This window comes from Leptonychotes weddellii, chromosome 4 (genome assembly GCF_054177405.1).
Source record: "Leptonychotes weddellii isolate Sample4059 chromosome 4, ASM5417740v2, whole genome shotgun sequence".
Lineage (NCBI taxonomy): Eukaryota > Metazoa > Chordata > Mammalia > Carnivora > Phocidae > Leptonychotes > Leptonychotes weddellii.
This window is the reverse complement of record NC_138372.1, coordinates 38,333,352-38,361,191: the sequence shown is the minus strand read 5'-3', so window position 1 is coordinate 38,361,191 and position 27,840 is coordinate 38,333,352. Positions and strand designations below refer to the sequence as shown.

At 34.2% G+C, this 27,840-nt stretch overlaps 1 protein-coding gene across 9 annotated transcripts in view; it reads left to right on the top strand.

The window, feature by feature from the left end:
• TUT4 (terminal uridylyl transferase 4) overlaps positions 1 to 27,840 on the top strand; it is a 125,198-nt gene that overhangs the window by 59,682 nt on the left and 37,676 nt on the right. For all 9 annotated transcript variants that reach the window (XM_081816933.1, XM_081816938.1, XM_081816932.1 and 6 more), the window contains exons 5-13: positions 2,765 to 2,942; positions 4,647 to 4,735; positions 5,831 to 5,882; positions 8,730 to 8,799; positions 10,383 to 10,509; positions 19,106 to 19,225; positions 19,399 to 19,611; positions 23,241 to 23,415; positions 25,795 to 26,495. In XM_081816933.1, coding sequence (XP_081673059.1) covers positions 2,765 to 2,942; positions 4,647 to 4,735; positions 5,831 to 5,882; positions 8,730 to 8,799; positions 10,383 to 10,509; positions 19,106 to 19,225; positions 19,399 to 19,611; positions 23,241 to 23,415; positions 25,795 to 26,495 — 1,725 coding nt within the window. The remainder of the gene's footprint in view (positions 1 to 2,764; positions 2,943 to 4,646; positions 4,736 to 5,830; positions 5,883 to 8,729; positions 8,800 to 10,382; positions 10,510 to 19,105; positions 19,226 to 19,398; positions 19,612 to 23,240; positions 23,416 to 25,794; positions 26,496 to 27,840) is intronic.

The window sequence follows — 27,840 nt, the reverse complement described above, 5'->3', positions numbered from 1 at the left end:
GTCAAATAAATAAATAAAATCTTAAAAACAAACAAACAAACAAAAACATTGTGTATTCCAAATTTAGTCATTTGTCATACACTCGGCTCTTTCTGTTTTTTGTTTTTTTTTTTTTTTTTTGTAATCTTTACGCCCAGTGTGGGGCTCAAACTTATGACCTTGAGGTCCGAGTTGCATGCTCTACTGACTGAGCCAACCAAGCACTCCTACTCTTTCTGTTTTAGTCTATGCTACCACCGTCTTTCACCTGGACTACTTCCAACTTAGCCCTCCTTCCTGCCCCCATACAGTCTATTATTCTTCATTTATCAGCCAGGATTGCTCTTTTAAAATATGTCATATCATGTTACTTTCTGCTCATAGCCCTTCTTTGGCTTCCCAACTTAGAATAAAATGTAAGTCCTTATCAAGTTTCATAAGGTCATACGATATTTGGCTTCTAGTTAACTTTTCAACCTCATCATCTTCCAATCACCCCTTTGTTAACCCTTTAGCCACACTGATCTCTTCAAATAACATTAGGTACTTTCTTGCCTCCAAGTCTCTGCATTTACTGTTCTCTGTATCTGGAATGCTCTTCCCCCAGAAATTTAAATGTCTCTCTCTTTCATTTTTAGGTTTCTGCTAAACATTACTTGTTTAGAGGGGCCTTCTTTGTCCACTGTATTCTAAAATAATAACCCTTGCCCATCAGTCTATAGTCTTACCCTGTTTGATTTTCTTCATAGCTTTACCTGACCTGATAGTATACATTTATTTATCTGTTGTCTATTATCTCTGTCATACTTACGATAGGATGTATGAGGATGATCAATGATAGGAGGATATCAGTGAGATTGTTAGATGGAACAGTATTCTAAAGGAAGTAGGATAGGCTTAAAAAAAAAAAAAAAAAAGAAGGAAGTAGGATAGGCTTATTAATGTAGGTAGAGGACTATGTTCATTTATTGTTTTTTATCTTTTTATTTCCATAACAATCTAGCAATATAGTTCAGAGAATTTTTTGGTAGTTCTACATATATAAAATAGTTGTGTTGCTTGTTAATCTTATATAATTTTTTTAATTTTTAATTAAGTGTGTAGCTATTAATACCTTGGATGAATCCTAAAAAAATATACCTGAAAACTTTAGACACTCACCTAAGATTTAGATTATAATTAAGATTGCAGAAATATTCACAGAAACTTATAAAAATGAGGTTGTCTTACCCCTTATGTTACCTAAGATATAGGTAAACTTTATGTTGAGACTGAATATGGTAACAATGAATAAAATTAGAAATAGACCAAAGTCTTTGTTTAACTATATTGTGGGGGGTAGAGAAAAGAGAATAAACTACTTTTGATTTTTAGATCTGTTGGGAGCTACATGTCTCAAAAAATAAGAGAATGTCTCTTGACTGAAATGTGGGGATAGAAAATGCCATTATTAAAACATTAAAGAAATGGTATGGTCTCAGTTATGGTAAAAAAAATAAAGGAAGGGGCTCCTGAATGGCTCAGTTGGTTAAGTGTCTGACTTTTGATTTTGGCTCAGGTTATGATCTCAGGGTCCTGGGACTGAGTCCCACCTCAGGCTCCGGGGAGTCTGTTTCTCCCTCTGCCCTTACCCCTCTCTTGCTCACTCTCTCTCAAATGAATAAATAAAATCTTAAAAAAAAAAAAGTAAAGGAAATAGTATGATGTTAGATCATGGATGATTTTCTTTGTATTTTCTGTGTTTTATGTAGCTTTTGCAATTAGCATGTATTTTTTTAAAAATCAGAATAAAAAAATTAATCTTTAAAAATCATTGTGTGGGGCGCCTGGGTGGCTCAGCCGTTAAGCGTCTGCCTTCGGCTCAGGTCATGATCCCAGGGTTCTGGGATCGAGCCCCGCATCGGGCTCCCTGCTCCACGGGGAAGCCTACTTCTCCCTCTCCCCCTCCCCCTGCTTGTGTTCCCTCTCTTGCTTTGTCTCTCTCTGTCAAATAAATAAAATCTTTAAAAAAAAATCATTGTGTATATATAATATAGTTCGTCCCTCTTTAGATTTGGGTTTAAATTGGGTTTCAAACTTTTAGTAGAATCAAGGGTTTTGAGGAACATTTGGCTTAGCATTGGATAAAATGACAGAAATCAATTGTAAATGGTAGGCAGTATAACAAATGTGATGATGGTGTCTAGGATGTTTTCCTGTGACCATTTAAAACGCAGATCAGAGAGGATTCAAGACTTTCTGCTACATCTAAAACAATCTCTTTGCTATAACAAAATTATCCACAAAATTATCAGCTAAGTGCTGTACTTAAAATATTTTGGCTTTGATGTAGCATTTCAGAATTTATGCAGACAGTAAAGTAGAACAAATTTTCTTTTCTTTTTTTTTTTTTTAGATTTTTATTTATTTATTCATGATAGAGAGAGAGAGAAGCAGACTCCCAAGGAGCAGGGAGCCTGATGCGGGACTCGATCCCAGGACCCTGGGATCATGACCTGAGCCGAAGGCAGACGCTTAACCATCTGAGCCACCCAGGCGCCCCAAATTTTATTTTCTTAATGTTTAATAGGAACCTGCCCCAAAGGACCCCTCAATCTTCCAATACTTACTCACAAAGGAAGGGATTTTTGTCTTGTTCACTTCCATATCCTAGGTGTCTTGAATCAGGCACATAGAAGGTGAATATTTGTTGAGTTAATACATTTGTATAGTCTTTCTATCCTAAATGTAAGAACATTAAAATAGAAAAAAATTTTTACGTTGTTGTTAAATGTTACACTAATAGGAAAAACAGGAAGAAAGTGAGCTTCGTTCTCTGCCACCTCCTACCCCTGCCCACCTGGCTGCTTTAAGTGTTGCAGTTATTGAATTAGCAAAAGAACATGGAATAACAGATGATGACCTCAGAGTCCGTCAGGAAATTGTTGAGGAAATGTCAAAGGTGATAACAACATTTTTACCAGGTAAAAATATACTTTATGCTTAATATTTAAAATAGTACAGCTCTTCCCCTTGCTTCCTGTTGAACTTAGTGTAAATTTCTTAATGTTTTCATTTCTGTTTCTCTATCTTAAAAGCAGATGAATTTAATTATTTTAAAAGTGATTTTTTGGGGGAAATATTTCAGGAAAGGAAAATGAGTTATGACATAGCATAATTTTTGTAATAAGAAAATTTTTAAAATGTCAGATACAGGAAAATTTCTTAAAGGTCATATATTTAATATTATATTTTCAGTATCTTTGACTTCTGAGTGGACATTTTAGTTATATTATTTTCAGTATATACATTCCAGCCAGTCACTTAATAAGATTCCTGTTGGCCTGATGTTGGGGAAAAATTAATTTGTTTAAGTGGGGTCATTAGAAGTAAAATCTGCACTTTTATTTCTTTTTGATTCTGCTCTTTCTTTACAGAAAGCTTATGTTTTTGGTGTAAGCACGAGTTGTGCCAGGTTTATTGTAGACATTTATATAAAGATTATATTTGTTTAGCTCCTGCTATTTTTTTTGCATCAGTATTTAATTTATGTCTATTAAATAAGACTTATTTCTCACCACCAAAGGGTATTGAACAGTTGACAAATTATAGTTTTATATAGAGCCATTGTGAGATTTATAAGAATGTAAAATTGAAATTTAAAAATGGAAAACAATTTGATTTCTCTTTATTACTTCTGTAATAATGCAGTTTTCTATGAAAAAACATTGAATACTAATATAAATTGTATACAGAAATAATTTACTATTGGGCACCTGGCTGGCTCAGTTGGAAGGACGTGTGACTCTTGGATCTTCAGGTTGTGGATTAGAGCCGCACATGGGGTGTAGAGATTACTTAAATAACTTAAAAAAAAAAGATGCTTTAAAAAAAAGAAATAATTTACTATTTTAAGAATAGAAATGAAATTTTTATAATCTGAATGACTTCAGTGACTTTTAGACATTTTGTGAGCTTGAAAAGTAGACTTTTATATATATGAATGAGTATGAGCTCACATTTTCTAAGAAACTGCACCTGGCCTGCCTGAGTAGTTCCAATCATGTTATTTTTCAACTTGCCCTCTGGTGAGATCCTTTTAAAATTTGCCTTATTATGACTTTTGAAATAACATATTTAATAGTCTGAAAAAGATGTAGGTTGTATCTTACTATTCCTATATATTTTGTTTTGTGAACCCTTCAAAGCCACAGGATTTTGTTTCTTTGTTCAGGTGACTAGGCTTCTCTTTGTATTTTTAAAGAGCATTGGCATTGAATGTCTGTGATCCATTCACCATTTTAGTGCTCTCTCTTACATAAATATAAATATCTAAAAATAAATAAATGTAGTTTATGACAATAGCTGTACCTAGGTTAGTGCATTCTTTACTGTTACAGATTAAATGTTAAACATACTTCTAGTCATTCCTAAATGAACTATTCTAAAATTTTGTTTAAACACTGGACTTTTATAAGTAATTTCTTCCTTTGTCCCTGAACCCCATAATTGAGAAACATTTTTATTATTTTGTTAGATAGGTTAGAAAGGATGTCATTCTTCTATAAATGTTATAACTAGAATTGGAAGACACAATTAAAATATATGCATTTTTCTACCATTGTTTTTTTAATTTTCCCCTATTTGCACTCTGTTTCATGCTTTGATATTTTTTCCTTTATTTCCAGAGTGTTCACTTAGGTTGTATGGCTCATCTCTGACTAAGTTTGCTCTGAAAAATAGTGATGTTAATATAGATATAAAATTTCCTCCCAGGGTAAGTAATTAGAAAAACCTTTTTCTATGTGATTCTTAACCTAGTACTTGGTATTTTTTTAATTGATTATCTTTTTAGAGAAGATGTAGGGGACTATAAAACTCTGGTTTGTAGAGTGTTACTATCGTAATTAAAGGTTGCTTTTGGAAACTATTAGGTGTTAGACATAGGTGGAGTAAAGAAATAAGGGAGAGGAAGAAGAAAGCAGAGGAATGCAGTAAAAAACAAAGGAAAATGCTTATACATATTTGATTATGTTGAATAGTTACTGCTTGTAGTAGGCAGTATAGAAAGTGTAAAGAGCTTTGAAATCATACATCTGTGTTCAAATCGTGGCTGCAACGAGGAAGTTACTTGACCTTTCTGAGACTCAGTTTTTTAATTTCCAAAACAGGGATAATAACTTTATATTACATGAGATGCTGTATACCAGGCATTTTTGGGTAGTGTGTCTGGTACATTGTGGGTACTTTTTAAATAAGTAGTAACTAACATTGCTAACATTACTTATTTATTGACCTATGAAACATTTAAAATGATCGATTTACATGTATTATTGATTTTTTAAAATAATTTTAATGCTCAAAGCGGTTCAATTTAGGTGAAAGTTTGATGTTTTATTTCTCATTTGATATAATCATTTACTTACAATTAGCATATGATTATTAAATACTTTAAAATAGTGAAGTACATATTAAACTAAGCTTTGACAAGCTTGTTAAAGTAGTATTTAATCTAAGCTTTTTGACCATACTGCCAGTATCAGTACCTCTTAAATTTCCTATCTCAACAACTTCTCTTTAACAGTTTTTTGGTAAACTGATTTTTTTCCCATTTGTTTTGCTGTGAAATTCCAGAATCTTTTCTCATACTAAGAATTTATTAATTCTAGGAATATTGCTGGAATAATAGCACTACATTATTTATTAGATTCTACTTCTATGAACAAGATTTGTTAAAAGTAAAACTATTTTTTTCATTATTTTAAGATACAGAGCATGATTTTATTTAAATATTTAATGAAATTGAATTCTCTCTAAAATACGCAACTTGAACTATGAAAGTAGTATATTGATTTAATTTGAAATCTTTTAGATGAATCATCCAGATCTACTGATACAAGTGCTTGGGATTTTAAAAAAAAGTGGTGAGTTTCTTTTTTAATTTGTCTTTCTAAAGAAAATTCTTTAAGGGTACATGCAATGTGTTGTTTATATATGGCTAACCAAGTTAAACTAACGCTCATAGCATATTTGGGTCATTATAATACATATACTTATGTATTTGTTGAATAGTAGGTGTGCTACAAAATTTATATGTCATTAGATCAAAAGTATATTTAAAGTTGATATGTAAAAAAGTACTGCCTTTTGGGTAATTTTAAAAATGTTAGCTTTGAATATTATGGGCATTCCTTGTGTAAAAGACAGAAAACCTGTAATCATTAGGAGGTTGTTTGATTAAGGATGATTTAGGGAGAGATGTGGGGAAAAATGGGGGCATGCATTATTTTTTTTCCACTTAATATTAAACTAATCATTTATATTACATCAACCAAATCATACCTATTAAATGTTTTTCATATCTGCCTTGTCTGGATTGCTTCTGGTGTAAAATGGACATTCATATAGGTAAAAATACATCTTAAAATAAAATTTTTTAAAATTCCAGCTGTGTTAAACCAGGCCCTAGGTCATGTAGTACAATATGGAATATCATTTTCTTGTTTTTTTATTTACTGCTTTTCTTGTTAAAAGTAAATGCTTAAGAGCTCAGGATCTGGAGCCAGATTTTCTGGGCTCAAATTTTAGTTCTGCCACTTATTGGTTATATCCTTTGACAAATTATTTAAGTGTTAATGTTTCAGTATTCTCATCTGTAAAATGGCTATATATGTATATATATTTTTTATTATCTTTTGATGAGAAGATTATTGTGAGAATGAAATGGGCTAAGCCACAGTTTAGAAGTGCTTAGTTTATAGTAACTTCTTATTAAAGTCTTGCTGTGTGATTGTTATTATTATTGTCATCTTAAATTTTATGAATCATAAGTACCTGGCAAAAATATTTGCAGTTTGGCTTAGAAGAGATAGCTTACTGACCTTAGCCTTACCCTGTCATTGACTTCATAGTCAGTTCTGAACTTCCTTTCTCTCTCTCTTCCATGTCAGTTTTTGATTATTTGTCAGCTTCTTGTTGGCCATTTTCCTAAGTTTTTAAGGGAATAATTTGGTCCAGTTAATCTTGTAAAGGGATTTTAGTATCATTTTTTTCTTAATATTTGTTTCTGATTGCAAAAAACTCTAAAGCATATTACAGATAAGAGGTGGACATAGAGCTTTTACTTCTTTAGAATCAGTGGACAGTATCAACCTAGCAAACGTATTTTATTTATTTTTTAAAGATTTTATTTATTTGTCAGAGAGAGAGATTGAGAGAGAGCACAAACGGGGAGTGGCAGGCAGAGGGAGAAACAGGCTCCCTGCTGAGCAAGGAGCTGGATGCGGGACTGGATCCCAGGACTCTGGGATCATGACCTGAGCCGAAGGCAGATGTTTAACTGACTGACCTACCCAGGCATCCTGCAAATGTATTTTAAATACATGACTAGATCATCTTAAGTCACATAACATAGGCTTACAAAATACTTTTTTTTTTTTTTTTAAAGATTTTATTTATTTATTTGAGAGAGAGAGAATGAGAGACAGAGAGCAAGCACATGAGAGGGGAGAGGGTCAGAGGGAGAAGCAGACTCCCTGCCAAGCAGGGAGCCCGATGCGGGACTCGATCCAGGGACTCCATCCAGGGACTCCAGGATCATGACCTGAGCCGAAGGCAGTCGCTTAACCAACTGAGCCACCCAGGCGCCCTACAAAATACATTTTGATTAAAAAATTATTAGCCCCTTTAAAAAAAATTTTTTTAGTTTATTTTTTAATTTAAATTCAATTAATTAACATACGGTGTATTTTTAGTTTCAGAGGTAGAGTTCAGTGATTCATCAGTCTCATATCATACCCAGTGCTCATTACATCATGTGCGCTCTTTAAGATGTCCATCGACAGATGAATGGATAAAGAAGTTGTATATATATATGTGTGTGTGTGTGTGTACATATATACACACACACACACAATGGAATACTATTCAGCCACCTTTATGCCTTCATTGTACTCCTTTAAGACTTCTATCTTGTCATCTACAGGATTGATTTGTTTCTGTATTTTTATTCCAAACCCATAATTGAGCTCTTTGTGTCTTATTCATTGTCATATCTACCACACATAATGCAATTCCTGGCATATAGATTTCCAGCACATGATTTTTTAATAAATTAATAATTCCAACAAGTACTACTAAGAGAGATTCTTTAAACCTCAAATGAAATAGTATTAAAACATCTATTTTCATTAGACTAAATATTTATGACATGGGGCCTACCTGGGAGATGTAGAGAAAGACTTCAGAGTGGAAGTGTGCTTTACCAAATCTTCTTCCTTAAGAGCTTTGATTTGGCAGACTCTTCATATATTAATAGGAAATGGGGCCAGCAGAGTTAGCCTTTTACTTGCATGGATGATTTAAAAGAATTAAATTGTCAGAGAATTGTAGGTTCTCATTTCATGACTTCTTCGGAAATAGAAGTAAGTGGTGTTTGTTGTTTGCCATATTTTTTTGAAGGTTTAATAACTGACTAGATTATATACTTATTAGGAAATATTCAAACTTTTAGACATGTTAAGTCCTTTCTTAAGGTGATTATAATTTTTGGACAATATTTTGAACTATGCCTGTGGTTTGTGATATACAGCAAATGATACCAAGAGAGGTAAGAGATTCTGTTGGGTTGATGCTCATAATGAGAAGTGTGTGTTATCACAGAAGCAATGCGAGTGATTTTTAGAAGGATACTATTGCTTAATCTTTATCCTAGAGTAAATATTTGAGAGTTGTTGATATTATCTTACTTGGTTTATTTTTTTCTTTATTAGTATTATATATAGATGTGGAATCTGATTTTCACGCCAAAGTTCCTGTTGTGGTGTGCAAAGATCGGAAAAGGTTGGTAACAATGAATAGAAAATATTTTTCGAAATAACAACAATAACCAAGTATGCAGTGAACGTTTCCAAGACAGAAAATTTTGTTTTAGATTTCTCTTTGGATTAATATAACTAAGCTAGTTTCTAGTTATTAAAAATAAAAGCTTACTAAAAGTATGTGAACAAGAAATAGAATTACCAGTTAAAAACAAAACACAGTAAGGCAAAACTTTTCATTTTTTTCCTCAAGTTCATTCACCCAACAGTATTGAACATTTACTGTATGTTAGGTACTACTTTGCTGTAGGGATACAAACATAAATAAGAAATAGCCATTCTTCTCAAGGAGCTCACAGTTTTTTAGAATCTAGTTTTTAGTTCACTGAAAAAGAGTCACTGAAGACTAATCTTGCCTTTCTAGTCAGATGTCTATAGGACTCAGCAATGTGCCTGTGAAAAAGGAAACAAATAATCCTATTTGAGATCAATGTGGGAGACATGGAAGCAATACAGAAATAATTAAAGGTTCTTTTATTGAAAAGTAACCTATATATCTTAAATTTTAAGAGTACTGTATTTTCTTATTCAAAGTTAAAAGGATCTATGGAGATCTAATTCAACTTTGTTGTTTTCTAATTAGAAAATTGAGACCTGGAGAAATTAAATGATTTGACCAAATTCACATCATTTAGAGTAAAATGGGAATGGAAGTATTCTGACTTCTAACTTCTAGTGTTTTTTGTTTTTTTGTTTTGTAACCACATTGTGTCAAATTACCTGTTTGTGGAACCTCAGATACATTCTTCTCCCTGCCACCAAAATATCTCTGCTATAATTCTGTCACCCCTTTAAGGTAGCTCCTATTTTCATTTACACATAAGCATTACCTGTGGGTTAATACATACATCCTTTCTAATCTGAAAGTAGCAATAAAATCATGAAAAGTTGGATAGGAAAAATTAGGGTCAAGAAGTGTAGCTAGTCAGTTCAGCATTTCATTTTTTTCTTTTTATCCTGTGCAAAGCAAAAAGAATAAACTGGGAAGATATGTTGCACCACTTGACATTGATAAAATCAATGTCTTTGATGTAAAACTAATTTTGTAATTTCTGATGAATTTAAATACTAAATAAGGTTGAAATTTATTTGTGAAGTACAAATGAATATTTAAAACATCTTTATATGGAACTTTAGTGATGGAAATGATTTTTAGTTTTCAGCTAGCTCTCAGTTTATTGAAATTCTTATTTTTATTATGACTTCCTAGGTATTAAAATATGGTGACTAAGAAAACCATGAGAGACTCTGGACTGCAAGAACCAAACTGAGGGTTACAGAAGGGAGACGGTGGGGGATGGGGTAACCAGGTGATGGGTATTAAGCAGGGCACGTGTGGTGATGAACACTGCGTGCTGTACTCAACTAATGCATCATTGAACACTACATAAAAAACTAATGGTGTACTATAATGCTGGCTAATTGAACATAATAATAAAAAATGCAAAAAAAATTATGGTGACTAGAAAGTATAGCCATAGGATTTGGAATATTCTGGTTTTTAAGGTATTAATACAGTGAAATTTGTTTCTTCCTCATTCACAGTGGTTTGCTTTGTAGAGTGAGTGCAGGAAATGATATGGCATGCCTCACTACTGATTTACTTGCTGCTCTTGGCAAGTTGGAACCTGTCTTTACTCCCTTGGTGTTAGCCTTTCGCTACTGGGCTAAGGTAAGTGAAGCAGAAGAAAAAAGTATCTGTCTTGAAGTAACTCAGGCTTTTTCCTGCACTAACATGTAACATAAATCTTAATATTGGGGATAAAGTGGTTATCCGTGCTAGATGGAAAGTGATGTGGCAGGTTCTGATTATGGACGTGAAAATAAAACAGTCTCACAGACATAGAGTAATTGATTTGTTATTCTCCTTTTATGTAGTACAGAAATATTCTCTTTCACATAGTAAATGAGGCTCAAGTTTTCACTCTTAATGTGAGTTAAAATTATAAGATATAAGTTAATGCATGGGTTTACAAGGTTTTTTTGTTAGCATCTTTTTTTCCCATCTCTGCCTTAGAACATTATTCTCTTTCCTTTAAATTATTGATAACCTACAGCACTTTCTGACTGGGTAACTGCTGAGAATCAGTTGTTTCCTAAATTAGAATTATTAAAGGCTCTGGTTCCCTTTATAGTCATTTCTTTGGTATGGAGGTAAGGAGGAGTAATAAAGTAATTACCGTTATCAGTCCAAATGACTAGAGAGAGTATAGCTTTTCTGTATATGTTTTTAATTAGTGTAGTATTCATGTCTTGTTATATTAGTGATGAGCAAATTTTCAGTCTTGTACAAAGAAGATGGATTAAGGGGATAGTGGTGGAATGATAAATGAGAGCAAAAACTGCTAGAGAATTCTTTTTGGAATTTTTTGTTTGGACTCTGATAAGAGGATTGAACTCAGGGTTGGGGCAGACCCAACCTGGTTGGTTGAGTAAGGAACAGCTTGAAAAGTAAGTAACAGTCAGAAATCCTAAGGTTGGTGCTGTTTCAACTCAAGGCCTTTGCGTTTGCTGTTCCCTTCACCTAGAATGTTCTTATCCCACATTTCCAGCATGGTCACTTTTTTACTTCCTTCAAGTTTGTGCTCAAATTTCACCTTGTCAGAGTTCCCTTAATCACCTTATATAAAATAACATTGCCTTCATCATTCTCCCTGCTTTTACCCTGCTTTATTTTTTTCATAGCATTTGACATACATATATTTATTTTTCTTAATTTTCTTCCATGAAAATTGTGAACTTAGTGAGGAAAACTGTTTTATTTATTCACTGATGGTCCCAGTGCTGCTTATTTAACTATGCCAGCACTTAGTATGCATTTAATAAGTATTTATTGAATACATGCATGGCCCAGTTTCTTCAGAAAGGGGATTTTTAACCCTTGGAAGTGACTGGGAGCACTGAACCAGACTGAGGGAGAGTGAGTACCTCTCCTTGTTTATTTCATTATCCCTTGTGCCTAGCATACTATAGAAATTTAGTGCTGTGAGATGGAATAAACCAGTTCCAACTCTAGTTTTTATAAGTATTTATGTGATTTTTGAGCAAGACATTTCACTTGAGCCTTAGTTTTTCCATCTGGAGAGATTATGTCAAAGGTGATATGAGATATTGCATGAGAATGTACTTTGAACTCTAAAATGCTAGACACTTTTTTTAATTGGCAACTGAGACTATTTAAACAACAGTAAGTCAACAGGAATAAGAACTGGTGCAAAAACTCAAAGTTTCTCAGAGTGTGGGATGAGGCTGGTACATGAAATACAGCTGTCATTCAGGAAACTCAGTGTATCAACTCTGGGAAGGTTATTGGTTTCATAATGGATGAAAGAATAAACAGTTGCCCCTTGGATGGTATTTCTTAATTATGCCCTAATTTTCTAGTAATCATAAAATAGTGTCAGTTTTCTCATATTTTTTAATTCAAGTAAGTAGACTGTGTTAGAAGAATGTAAATGATATTCAAATAAGTTCTTTTTTTTTTTTAAAGAGTGAGAAACAGCATGAGAGGGGAGAGGGTCAGAGGGAGAAGTAGGCCCCCCGCTGAGCTGGGAGCCCAATGTGGCTCAGCCCATTGAGCCACCCAGGCGCCCTCAAATAAGTTATTTTCACTTGGGAAAAAAAAATGTGGTCTATAAACTTTCTTTCCTAAAGTGGCTCTTAGAAAAGAGTGCTCCGGGTGCCTGGGTGGCTCAGATGGTTAAGCGTCTGCCTTCAGCTCAGGTCATGATCTCAGCGTCCTGGGATTGAGCCCCGCATCAGGCTCCCTGCTCAGCGGGAAGCCTGCTTCTTCCTCTCCCATTCCCCCTGCTTGTGTTCCCTCTCTTGCTGTCTCTCTCTCTCTCTCAAATAAATAAATAAAATATTAAAAAAAATTAAAAAAATAACCACAATGAGATAGCACCTTACACCGAGTCAGAATGGCTATTACCAAAAAGATAAGAAATAACAGGTGTTGGCGAGGATGTGGAGTAAAAGGGACCCTCTTATTAGTAGGAATGTAAATTGGTGCAGCCACTGTGGAAAATTGTATGGAGGTTCCTCAGAAAATTAACATTAGAAATAACATTCGATTCAGTGATTCCACTACTGGGTATTTATCCAGAGAAAAAGAAAACACTAATTTGAAAAGATGTATGCATCCCTATGTTTATGCAGCATTATTTATAATAGCCAAGATATGCAAGTGACCCAAGTGTCTATTGATAAATGCGTGTATAAAGAAGGTGTGTGTGTGTGTTTGTGTGTGTGTGTATATATAGATCTTGCTATTTGCAACAACATGGGTGGACATAGAGGGTATTATGCTAAGTGAAATAAGTTAGAGAAAGACAAACACAATATGATTTCACTTATGTGGAATCTAAAAAACAAAATAACAGAGAACAAACTGGTGGTTGCCAGAGGAGAGGAGGGTAGGGTGATGGGCAAAAAATGAGTGAAGAGTAATGGGAGATACAGGTTTCTGGTATGGAATGAATAAGTTTCATGACTGAAAGGTATAGCATAAGGAATATAGTCAGTGGTATTATGATAGTATTGGTGGGGCGCCTGGGTGGCTCAGCTCAGTTGGTTAAGCGACTGCCTTAGGCTCAGGTTATGATCCTGGAGTCCTGGGATTGAGTCCCACATCGGGCTCCCTGCTCAGCAGGGAGTCTGCTTCTCCCTCTGACCCTCCCCCCTCTCATGCTCTCTCTATCTCATTCTCTCTCTCTCAAATAAATAAATAAAATCTTAAAAAATAGTATTGGTGGTAACAGATGGTAGATATACTTGTGAGCATAGCATGACATACAGAGTTGTTGAATCATTATGTTGTATACCTGAAACTAATGTAACATTGTATGTCAATTATACTTAAATTAAAAAGGTTCTGAGGACCAACTGACAGGTAATAAAAAAAATAATCTCCTACAAGGAAAAAAGAGCTCCCTGGGTTTTTAAATTTTTATTTTTTATTCTATGTATAAATACAACTTGGGATGCCTGGGTGGCTCAGTTGGTTAAGCATCTGCCTTTGGCTCATTCATGATCCCAGGGTCTTGGGATCGAGTCCTGCATAGGGCTCCTTGCTCAGTGGGGAGCCTGCTTCTCTCTCTGCCTGCCACTCGCCCTGCTTGTGCTCTCTTTTTCTCTGACAAATAAAATCTTTTTTTTTTTTTAAAGATTTTATTTATTTGACAGAGAGAGACACAGTGAGAGAGGGAACACAAGCAGGGGGAGTGGGAGAGGGAGAAGCAGGCTCCCCACTGAGCAGGGAGCCCCATGCAGGATTCAATCCCAGAACCCTGGGATCATGACCTGAGCCGAAGGCAGACGCTTAACGACTGAGCCACCCAGTCGCCCTCTGACAAATAAAATCTTAAAAAAAAAAAAAAATACAATGTACTACTTGATAATTTGATATATGTATTAATTGTGAAGTGATTACCAACCTGTTACCTCACGTAGTTACCTTTATTGTGTGTGTGGTGAGAACACTTGGGGCATACCTTCTTAGCAAATTTTAGGTATATAGTATAGTAGTGTTACCTATAGTCACCATGCTATATACATTAGATCACCAGAACTTACTCATTTTATATAACTGAAATTTTGTATCCCTTGACCAAAATCTCTTCATTTCTCTCTCCCCAGCCTCTGGTAACCACCATTTTAACCTCTGCTCCTATGAGTTTGACTATTTTAGATTCTACATAACGGAGATTAGCATTTGTCTTACTGTGTCTGTTTTCTTTCACTTAGCAAAATGTCCTCTAGGTCCATCCATGTTATTGCAAACGGAGAATTCTCTTTTTTAAGGCTGAATAAGATTCCATTGTATGTGTATACCGACTTTTTTTTATCTGTTGATAGACATTTAGGTTGTTTCCACAGCTTGGCTAGAAGATCCCTCCCTGTGTTTGAAGAGCTCTCTTGTAAACTCCCTAAATGTTATTACTCTGTGAGATGTCTAGTAATGTTAACAGCATACACGAACAGTTCCTTACAGTTACCAAAAAGTTTCTAATTAACTTGACTTAGTCATTAGGCAGCATACCTCCTGTCCTAGGACTCTAGGGATAAAAGGGAATTTATTCTAGTGGAAAAATTGAAGCTCTTTTTATAAGTGTTTTTTATCCTTTCATTTTAAATTGTATTCTTTTTTTTTTTTTTTTTTTCAAGTAAGCTGTATGCCCAACGTGGGGCTTGAACTCATGACCCCAAGTACAAGAGTCATGTTCTATTGACTGAGCCAGCCAGGAGCCCCTGTATTCTTAAATTTGCCAAGGCATTAAACTTTAGTGATTATTATCTTTATTATTTAAATAAAAAATAAAAACAAAAATTAAAAAAAAAATCCAAGTATAAGACCAGTCTTACTTACGTAAATGCAAAAGTCTAAATGAAATATAAACAAGTAGAATATATTAGTGTATCAAAAGGTTATATGCCATGACTATACAGGATTTATTTCAGGAGTATAAGAATGGTTTAATATCATGAAATCTGTTAACATAATTTATTATATTAACAATTTGAAGCAGAAAAAACATGGATGCTGAAAAAGGCATGTTTTTCATTTAAAAAACCCTCTTAAACTAGTAAAGGAAATTGATGAAGACTTTTTACTAAAAAAAATAACAAACATCATTCTAAACAGTGAATTACTCAAGCAATATGTTTAGAATTAGGAGTATTACAGAGGTGTTCACCAGTAATGTCGTACATTGTTTTGGGAGATTTAAACATGCAATAAGAAAATGAAATAATGTAAATATTGAAGAAATAATAAAATTTCTTTGACGATATGATTGTATATCTATACAACTTTAGTAAGAAAACTGTTGGGATTAATAAGAGAATTTGTTAAAAAAAAAGAATTTGTAAGATGACAAGTTACAATATAAACATAAAATAATCAGTAGGTTTTCTTTGTCATGGAAATAACCTGGTAGAGTGGAAATGGAAAAATATTCCTTAGTGATAGTGACACAAATTATAAAATATTAAGGAATAAATTTAATAAAGGTACAGAGAGAATCTTATATTACTGAAAGGTAAAAATGAAATCTGAACAAATTCGTTTATTCAGCAAACATTTGTTAAATGCTTCCTATGTCCCAGACACTATTCTAGGTGCTTGAAATATCTAACAAGACATACGGAGTCTTGCTGTCACAAAGCTTGCATACTTGTGGAAGAATCAGCCAGTAAATAAATATATAAGTAACACAATATCTGATAGATTTTAGCTATAAAAATGAGATGATGTGATAAGAGGGTGACATTACACCAGATGGTTAGGGAAGGTCTCTTTGAGGAATTGATATTTAAACTCAGACCAGCAGCAACCAGCTACTTGAAAGTCTCAGGGAATAGCATCCAACAAATAGGTAGTACAAAGCTTCTAAGGTACGAAAGAGCTTGTGAGGAACAGAAAGGAAGGCAGGAGTGGCTGGAATGAAGTGAGAGTGAATGTTTCTGTGGTAAGGCATTTGGATTTTTTTTTTTTTTTCAAGATTTTATTTATTTGTCCGAGAGAGAGAGTGAGCTTGAGCAGAGGGGGAGGAGCAGAGGGAGAGGCAGACTCCCCCGCTGAGCAAGGAGCCCGATGCGGGACTCAATCCCAGTACCCTGGGATCATGACCTGAGCTGAAGGCAGCCGCTAAACCAACTGAGCCACCCAGGCATCCCGGGAATTTGGATTTTAATTGCAGTGAGAAAGCAGTTTTAAAAGTGGTGTATGACTTGATGGGATTTATACTTTGAAAAGATCTTTCTGGGATAAAGAATACAAGGAGGGAGCCCATTAATCAGGCTGCTGTAGTAGATCAGCCAGAGGTGATAATGGTCTGTGCTAGGTTAGAATGGATATAAAGCATAGTAGACAGATTTGGGATAAGTTTTGGAGGTAAGACTTGTAAAGGTTTTGGTTATGAGAGTTTAGGGGAAGTGAGTAATTGATGAGAACTGAATTTTTGGAAAATGCAAAGATACAAAGTTCTTAGATAAGGAGATGGCACCCCTAAAATGTAAAATCATCTTAATTTAATTTTCAAATGTACAGTAATTTCAATTAGAATTACCAAGAGTTTTTAAAAATTTGATAAAATGGTATTAAAATTAGTATGGAAGAATGTTTGAGAATAGCCAAAAGAATTCAGAAGGAGAACACTAATGAAGGGGACCTACTTTACCACTATAAAACTGCTTACTCAAGTATATGCCTTTGGCATAGGAATAGACAAATAGATTTGTGGAACAGAATAGGAGGCCCAGAAGTAGATCCTAGTGTAAATGAAATTTTAATATATGAAAAAAATAAAATACTTCATTTCAGTGATAAAACAATGACTTGATAAGTGGTTCTGTCACAACTGTATATTTTTTATTTTTTATTTTATTTTTTCACTGTATTTTTTTAAAATTTAATTTTGTGTTTTTTAAATTCAATTAATTAACATGTAGTGTATTATTAGTTTCATAGGTAGAGTTCAGTGAACAACTGTATATTTCTTGAAGAAAATAATGTTGGATCCTTAGGACACTAAATGCAAAAATAAATTCTACTTAAATGAAAAATCAACATTTTAGGAGAAAGTTTTAAGAGTATGTATCTGTACTGTGGTTTGGGGAAACTTTTTTACCATGATAGGAAACCTAGAAGCTATATAGCAAAAGCATATTTAACTATATATACATTAATATATTTTATATGATAACGGTCAAAATAAAAACAGGTTGGGAAAAATACCATTGTTCTAGTGCATGTATCAGATTTAAAGGATTATTAACTGTAATGTAAATTGATATGCAATGTATACAAATAGAAAAATTGGCAAAAGATTCAATAGGCAGTTCAGCAAAGAGCAAGTCTGAATGGTTAGTGAACATGAAAATTGTGTAATCTCTTAACACTGAGGAAATTCAAATTGAATAATTATTAGATAATTATATCTCACACATCCCATTGGCATTTTTTTTTTTTTTAAGATTTTTAAAATTTATTTATTTGACAGAGCAGGAGAGCACAGGCAGGGGGAGCGGCAGAGGGAGAGGGAGAGGGAGAAGCAGGCTCCCCACAGGGAACCTGATGCGAGCAGGGAGCCCGATGCGGGCCAATCATAGGACCCTGGGATCATGACGTGAGCCAAAGGCAGTCGCTTAACCAACTGAGCCACCCAGCACCCTCCATTGACATTTTTTTAAAGTGGTAATACTTAATGTTGGAAAGTGTTATGTGTACACTCATGTTACTGGTGAAAAGAGGAATTTTTTAGTGATTTTGGAAAATCTTATTAGAATTCAAATATATCACATATTTTTTATTTATTTACTTATTTTTTAAGATTTATTTATTACAGTGCAAGCGAGCGTGGGGGTGGGGAGAAGCAGAGAGGGAGAGAGAAACCCAAGCAGACTCAGCGCTAAGCACAGACACCAACATGGGACTTGATCCCATGACCCTTAGACCTCGACCTGAGCTGAAACCAAGAGATGGATGCTTAACTGATTGTGCCACTCAGGCACCCCTCTATCACACATTTTTAAATCCAGCAAACACATCTTGGGAAAATAGTTCATATAAATAAGCACCAGTAATTAGGAAATATATATAAGGATGAAACAGCATTGCCTGAAGTGGCAAAAATTGGGAACAAAATGTGAATGTCCTTGGGTAGGGCGATTACTAGTAGCCATCCAGATCATAGACTATAATTTAAGCATTTAAAAATATGTTAGGAAAATAAATAAATACGTTAGATCTGTACTAATTGACTTAGAGGAACTTTGTTAGTATATTGTTAAGGGAGAAGAATAATACACAGATGTGTATAATACACAATTTTGGTAAGAGAATGACATAAAACAAAATCCTTCCTGCATTTATATAGAAAATAGAAATATATAGGAATACATTTGTATATGGTTATTAGAGTGTAGAAAAAGGCATGAAAGTTTATAGACGATTGTTAACATTGAGGCAGAAGTAGAAGCAAGGTAAAATAATATTTTAAAAATGTGTACAGAGTAAAAGCACTATGTATGATGTTCCATTTAACTAAAATATATATATGACTTTATATGCAATAAAGAAATGAATGGAAAGATTGTCACCAATGTGTTAATAGTTATTTCAGGGTGGTGAGATTTCAGGTCATTCCTTATAATTTTCGTTGTTTAAACGTTTTACAATGATCATAGTAGGAAAAATAATCTATATTATGAGGGGAACAAAGAAAATTAAAGCTGATGGCAGTAATTTCTCCCCCTTTGTTTTGCAGTTATGCTATATTGACTCCCAAACTGATGGTGGAATCCCTTCTTACTGTTTTGCTTTAATGGTGATGTTTTTTCTACAACAAAGAAAACCCCCTCTTCTTCCTTGCTTACTTGGAAGTTGGGTAAGCACGAATTTGTGACATATGTGCATGTATATATGTAGTTTGCTCTTACAGAGTGCTCTGTTCAAACATTTTAAGCTGGAATTCTGGTTTGTTTGTTTGTCCACCTTTTTGTTTTTGTTTTTTTTTTTAATAATTTTTCCACTACCAATTTGGAATGCCTTTTTATATAGATTGAAGGCTTTGACCCAAAAAGAATGGATGACTTTCAGCTGAAGGGCATAGTAGAAGAGAAGTTTGTGAAGTGGGAATATAATTCAAGTAGTGCAACTGAGAAAAACTCAATTGCTGAGGAAAACAAAGCTAAGGCAGACCAACCAAAAGATGATACCAAGAAGACAGAAACAGACAACCAAAGTAATGCCATGAAGGAAAAACATGGCAAAGTAAGCTTTTTTTTGTTTTTGTTTTTGGCTTTTCTATCTGTAGAATTTGTGATGCCTTCGATTGAAGCTCTTTAATAGTAGATTGACTGACTTTGCATAAGCCTCTTGGCCTCATTTTCCTCATCTGTGAAGTGAGGGGTTGATCTGGTTTAGTTTTTCAGTGCTTATGATTCCCTAATGAATTTATACCTCCTTTTGGAAAATGTATATTGTTTGAATCATGTCATGGTAATTCTTTGTATCTTTTTCATTTAGACAAGGAAAATTTCCTTCAGGAGTTGGGCTGTGATCAAAACTTTAACATATGGAAATTATGTTGCCAGATTGGTGGAAAAATAAAGGCTCTTTCCTCCATTAGGGGGTGGCTTGCTTATTTAATCATTCCACATTCTTTTATCAAGGACCTGCTATGTGCCAGACATTATTTTGAGGGCTAGGGGACCAAAGATGAATATTCATGGATTGTGTACTCCAGAAGTATGTAGTCTTCTGAAATAGACAGATATATTATTATAGAAATGAAAGCATTACTGAAGGGATTGCTCTAGCTATATTGAATTATATGTAGTTCCCTGAACAGTTGTTCTTAGTCCCTTTAACTCTCCCACTTTCCTAGACTTCTTTCTCCTCTCCTCTCAAACCACCAATACTCAGCTAATGATTTTGCTTATTACTTCACTGAGAAAACTGAAGAAGTCAAAAGAGAACTTCTACACACTCCCACCACCACCTGCTGCTGTCTGCACTCACATAGTCTGCCTTCATGCCTGCTTTTGTAAAGGAACTTCCCATGTTGCTATCTAATTTTCTCCACTTGTGTATTTACTCCCATCCCTTCTTGTTTATTCTAGAACACTGCTCCAGCAATTCTTCTTTATCCTTCCTAAGTTAGCAATTTTTCATTCAGTAAGCAAACATGCTTTTATTTCTCCCATTTTAAATAAAAATATGGACATCATTTCCCTTCCCAGCTATTCCTTTGCATCCTTTTGCAATAAAACTTCTTGAAAGAATTGTCCATATTCACTATTTCTGATACCTGTTTCCTCTTAACTCAGTGTAGTCAGGCTTTGACCCTCATCAACCTACCAAAGCTTGTACGTCAATATCATTATCTTCCATATTGCTAAATCCAATTGTCACTTCTCAATTTTTATATTTTTGATGTATCAGCAATATTTGCCAGTGGATTATTTTCTTCTCTGAAAAATTTCTTATCTTGACTTTCAGGATAGCACACCCATGGCTGATTATTTCTTCTCAATCTCCTTCCCTGGTTTCTCCTTTCCTCTTTAGTCTCTTAATGTTGGCATGCTCCAGAGCTCAATCGCTGATCCCCTCCCCTTTCTTCTGTATCTACACTCCCTTGGTGATCTTATCCAGTTGTATGGGTTTTACATACCATCTGTATGATACTCCCAAATTTAAATCTTCAGCCATACCACACTCCTGAATTCTATAGTTGTATCCAACTGCCTATTTAATGTCTCTACTTAGATGTCTAATAGAGATCTTAAACTTAACATGGCTAAATCTGGACTTCTGGTCTTCCTCTTTCTCCACATGGCAGTGTTCACATCTAAGTTGATGGCACTTCATCCTTTCAGTTGCTCAGTCAGAAGCCTTGGAATCATCCTTTACTTCTCTCTTTTATACCCTGTATCAAATCTGTCAGGAAATCCTGTCATTTCTATTTCAAAATATATTTAGAAGTTGACCACTTCTCACCACCTGCACCGTTAACATGCAGGTCCTAGCCACCATCATCTTTGGCTTGGATTACTACCATAGCCTCATAATGAGTTTCCCTATATCTACCATTTTTCTTTATACAGTTGACCCTTGAATAACATGGACTGTGCAGGTCCACTTACATGAATTTTTTTTTCAATATAGCATATTACTGTAAATATTTTTCTCTTATAATTTTCTTAACATTTTCTTTTCTCTAGCTTACTTTATTGTGAGAATACAGTACATAATAAATATATAAAATATGTATTAGTTGACTATGTTATCAGTAAGCCTTTTGGTCAACAGCATGCTGTTAGTGGTTAAGTTTTGAGGGAGTCAAAAGTTATATGCAGATTTTGACCTCATAGGGGTTGGTGTGTCCCTAACCCCTATGTTGTTCAAGAGTCAACTATAGTCTGTTCTCAGTACAACAATCAAAATGGTTCTTCAAAAACTTAAGTCATATCATGTCCTTCCTCTTCTCCACACTCAGAATGCTTCAGTTGCTCCTCATTTAATTTAGAATAAAAGCTGAGGAGTTCTTACTGACTAGCCCTTTGTTTTTCTCTTCTCTTCTTACCCTGTCTCTACTACACTAGCTTTCTTGATTTTCTTTTTAAAGCTAGTCACACTTCTGTTTATTGTGTTTGCTCTATCTGTTCCTATTCCTAGAATACTTCTCCCTCTTCTTCAAATCATACCTTTTTAACAAGACCTATCCTGACCACGCTATTTAACAATGAAACCATGTCATACTCCCATACTCCCATTCTTCTACTCAAAAATTTTTTATTTCCACAGTACTTTGCTTTTTCTAACTTGCTATGTAATTTACTTGTTTTTTGTTATTTTCTTCCCCTGGAAAGTAAGATCCACTAAGGCAAGATCTTGAGGTTTTTTTCACGGATATATCCTAAGTGCCTGGCACATAGTAGGCACTCAATAAATAGTTGTAGAATTGAATGAGTGGATGACTGTTTCATGTCTTTATCTTAGTGGTCACTTTTAGCCAGTCTTTATCTAGCTAATTCCTTTAGAATACAGTATTACCTCTTCTGTTAAAACCCTCCTAATTTAGAGGCCCATTTTAGCACATAGTGTTTACTGTAATTGTTAAATTGTCTCTTCCTCTCCTAATACTATGTGAAGGTAGGACCTTACCTTATTTGAGTGGCAGTATGGTAGGTACAGTGATTAGCAACATAAATTCAGTAGCCAGGTGGTCCTGAGTCAAATCCTTGCCCTGTAGTATCTACTTCATAGAGTTGTTAGAATTAATAGTTACTATATGTGGCACACTTAAAAAGAGTGAATGATGCATAGTGACCATTATGTTTAAGCGTGAGTGCTCATTTTTTTTTTTATATCCCCAGCATAGTGCCAGGGACATAGTAGGTTCTAAATAAATGTTCGCTGAATGAAGGAATTAGCTTTTGAAAGCCCAGGGCATTTACTTAGATTTTTAAAGTAATTACTACAATAAGGAGCTGTAGTAATTGTTGTGTAGTGGGTTGCAACCTTGGCTGCACATGAGAATCACTTAGGGGGCTTTAAAAATCCCATTGCCCGGTCCATTGCCCAGGTCAGTTAAATCGAATCTTGGGAAGGGTATGAGAGTAGGAATGGTATTGAGCCTCAGGTATTAGTGTGTTCTAATGCTCCCAGTGTGATCTGATGTGCAGCCACGGTTGAGAATCACTGGTTTAGTGGGAAGAACAAAAAATTCTAGGAGTCAGTAAACTAGGACTTGTTTCCAGCTGTGTCACAAACTGCTTCTTGGCAAGTTACTTCTTTATGCCTCAGTTTTTGTAAAGGTGATCTCTAAGGTCTTTTTAAACTGAAAATTCAATGATTCTGTAGTTTTGTGGAACTTAAAAGTATTTTTTCTTTTCCAGTCTCCTTTAACATTGGGAACACCAAATCAGGTATCCCTGGGACAGTTGTGGTTAGAGCTGCTAAAATTTTACACACTGGATTTTGCTTTGGAAGAATATGTCATATGTGTACGGATACAAGATATTTTAACAAGAGAAAACAAAAACTGGCCTAAAAGGCGAATAGCCATTGAAGGTGAGATGATATTATTTCATTTGGAGAATATGTTTTTGTGTGCCACTCATCATTTGTTTCTAATACAGTGTTAATAAATTATATCCCTTGGCTTAGCAGCACTATATATGCCACTAGGTTGTCATTATATATGTCAGGTAAATTCTTTATCAAGTCCATGATAGTTTTATAGAATTAATACTAATTTTAAAGTTTCAAATCTATAAATATATTGGTTAGGGTTATTAGCTTATTACATGCCTTTATTTTTATTTCCTAATTCTTTTGAAGAATTTCAAAAATATAGAAAAACAGAAAAGCTATTCAAAACAATCTTAGAGTATTCCTGTAAGTTTCTGTCACAAAATTATGTTAAAATAGAATTTGAAAATCCAGTTTTTCCATTGTCTTTTCTAAAGTACCTCATCTCTATGGAATGTGTAACTCACCAGAGTATATATAGAGAATATAATCATTGGTGTTGTAATAGCATTGTATGGTGACAGATGGTAGCTACACTTGTGGTGAGCATAGCATAACTGCAGAGTTGTTGAATCACTATGTTGTACACCTAAAACTATAATGTAACATTGTATGTCAGCTATACTTCAAAAACATTTAAAAAAAAAGTACCTCAGTTGTTAAATGTGGCTAAGCTAAAGAGAAAAAAGATTGATTTGAGAAAAAGAAAAAAAATTGATGTTGACAAAAAAGTTTTTTTTTTTTTTTAAAGATTTTATTTATTTATTTATTTGAGAGAGAGAATAAGAGACAGAGAGCACGAGAAGGAAGAGGGCAGAGGGAGAAGCAGACTCCCTGCTGAGCAGGGAACCAATGTGGGACTCGATCCCGGGACTCCAGGATCATGACCTGAGCCAAAGGCAGTCGCTTAATGAACTGAGCCACCCAGGCGCCCGACAAAAAAGTTTTACATCAAATCCTGAGACTATTAAGATCTTTAGAATGCAAATTAATAGAATGGTTTCTAGAAAATTTAAATCATGCAGCATTTCACTCACTTTTTATAGATAAGGAATTGAATTTCTGTCCATCATTTTAGTCTGTTTAGACAATACATTCTTTTGTTGCCTGTCCTCTGTTGGCCTTCTCTAGACCCACAGATATTCTTATACACTCAAGCATGTACTTATATCTTGTACACTTACATAAAGTAAATAAATGAGCTCTAAAGCTTGTAGCTATCATAATTTGTCTTCTTGTCTTTTTCTTTTTCTTCTTCTAGAAGGAGAGGAAAAGCTTTTGGGTTTAGAGAACAGCCTGTGGACTTAGATAACAGCAAAAACTAACAGATGCCCAAACGTTAACAATCTGAAGCTTGCATGTTAATCCTTTTACTTAGTGATCTTCAGTAGTGGAGAAAATGTGTATTGTCTTTTGGATGTCATCCATTTGTTCCTTTTTCCTGGGGCATATTTGTATGTAAGGCTTATAAAATCCAAAAACTCAATAAGCATTTTCGAGGTCTTTTATATTTTCTTAATAACGATGTAGTTGATATAAGCCTTTTCAGCATACCCATTTTAGACTGGACCAAGATATAAGCCTTTTCAGCATACCCACTTTAGACTGGACCAAAATTTAAATTTCAGTTTGATTTTTACTTTCTTAGATCTCTTTTTTCCTACTTTTTTATTTCTCCTTAAATTTTCTGATTTCACTGAAGTTAAATGTTAAAATCATATTTTTTAGGGCGCCTGGGTGGCTCAGATGGTTAAGCGTCTGCCTTCGGCTCAGGTCATAGTCCCAGGGTCCTGGGATCGAGTCCCACATCGGGCTCCCTGCTCCTTGGGAGCCTGCTTCTCCCTCTGCTTCTCTCTCTCTCTCTCTCTGTCTCTCATGAATAAATGAACAAAATCTTTAAAAAAAAAAAAAAATTTAAAAAAAAAAAAAAATAAAATCATATTTTTTAACTTGAAGTTTTGAGAGTTTTAGTTATATTTTATTTGCTTAAATTGCAAGGAGTATGTACCTAAGAATATTGTGACAAGAGATGAAAATTATGAATGGGTCCTAGAGGTTTGAAAAATTCATCTAATGACAGTATAGGAAGGCATAACGGTATGCCTTTATCTACCAATTTTATCATTGAAATTTTGTAATTACTGAGTTGGTGTCCTCGGCCAACCTCTCATTAATTATCCTGATTATTATTCTTTTCTCTCTTTTCCCCTTAACATTTTTATTTTATGACAGAAACAAAGATGTTGCTATTGTATTTCCCCTACTCAGTTTATAGGAACTCCCACTTAGACCTTAGGTTAGGAAAGCTTTGGGAAAATGTACTCTGCTGACAGTATAGCAGTTCAGATCTTTTGGGTAAACTTGGAATTGTAATTTGTTAGTAGATACTTAGCAACTGACCATTTCCTTTTTTCCTAGATCCATTTTCAGTCAAGAGGAATGTTGCACGGAGCTTAAACAGCCAGCTTGTTTATGAATATGTTGTGGAGAGATTCAGGGCAGCTTATCGGTATTTTGCCTGTCCTCAGAGGAAGGGTGGAAATAAATCTACAGTGGATTCTATGAAAAAAGAGAAGGGGAAAATAAGCAGTAAGAAACCAGTGAAGTCTGACAATATGGCATGCAATTGTTGCATTCTACTTGGAGAAAGCACAGAAAAAATAAATGCAGAAAGAGGTCAGCCTGATAAATATGATGAAATGGAATGTACATCACAGAGATGTATTACTGAAGATGACAGTTTGTTGGTAAATGAACTAGATTTGGCTGAACTCGAACAGGAATCTTCCTGTCTTTCTACCAGTGAAGACAGTGAATTAGAGCCAAAATCAAATAAGAAACAAGATGATTTAGCACCTTCAGAAACTTGTTTAAAAAAGAAACTCAGCCAATGTAATTGCATTGATTATAAATCCCCTGACCCAGATGAATCTGTTGGTACAGACTGCAGGTCAAATATAGAAACAGAGAGTTCACATCAGATTGTGAGCACTGACACATCTGCTACCTCTTGCAACTGCAAAGCTACAGAAGATGCTTCTGACCTTAATGATGATGATAACCACCCCACCCAGGAATTATATTATGTGTTTGATAAATTTATTTTAACCTCTGGCAAGGTAGGATACATTTTGTAAACAATCTTTAAGATTTTATGGGTTTTTTTAATGACTATTTAGAGTTTTTAGATTCAGAAATGTAAAAATAGCTTCTGTGATGGTAGACTTTTACATTTTGGTATATATTTTCACTTTTTCTTTTTACATTTTTTCCTATACTTGTCTTTAAAGAGTGTATATAAAACCTCAGAAGGTTTCAGCACTCTATTACTAGTTGGTTTATTTCACTTTCTCATATAAAGGATTCATCATATATTTTATGAAAATCAGTTTGGCAAAGGCAGCAAATATTTTAAACTTCATGTTTATTTTTTCTTTTACAAAGAAGAATACAAGGTTTGTAAATTCTAATAGTATTCTACTTTAAAGTTTTGTTTGTTTTTTTGACATGGGGTGAGTGAATATAAATTTAATAAAGATAGATGAGCAGAAACTGAGATCAGGAACCAAAAATATGAAGAATCCAGATTCTGTCTCTGCCATTGAGCTTTTCTTTGGATATTGGCATATCCTTTATAAGTTAATGGAGTCTTAACTTTTCTACTTTTAAAGTGGGATAGTCTGAACTTTAACTTGATAAATTATGGAAAATAAAATACCCCAGTAACAGAAAATAAGCAGTAACTACTTTGTTAATAAAGAAAGTTCTAAGTCACATTGCTTCAAATGCAGTGTACATAATTGATATATCAGCACCCAAGATAAAAAAAAGATTATATAGATCATGTGTAAACCAAGTAGAATATTTTTTAAAAAACCTAGAAAGTTATCCAGTTTTATTATTTTATCAATAATTAGTTATTGACAAGCTTTAAAAATTTTAACCTAATTAGTAATCTGTGTTTCTTCATTCTTTGTAAGGATACATCTATTGCTTTTTTTTTTTTTTTTTTGGGTTGCAGTATTTAGGACATATGGACTGTTGAAAGGTGAATTAAATGGCAGGTTTTTAGAAAAGCCTCATAATTATATAACTGCAGTGTACATTTTTTGTTCTCTGCACTTGTTCCCCCTAGAAATTCCTTTTCTAGAATTTAAATATGTCATTTAAAAAAAAGTTTTGAAAAGCTAATGAAAATTCCAGTGGTATTGTTAATTAGCTCATAGCACAGCATTCCCACAAGTAGAGGTTTCTGTATATAATTTACATCAGAGTTCATGGCTAGGTAAATGTTCAAGCTAATCCTGGAGGAAGAGGCTCTCTGGGATCTAGGCATTTTATAATAAAGAAAAGAATGATGCTCTTCCTTCACCATATGTTTTTTTCAGCTAGTTGGGATACATTTTTACTGTTTTAACTACCTGGCTGGTCGTCCATTGGAATACATTTTAAATGGTGGTATAG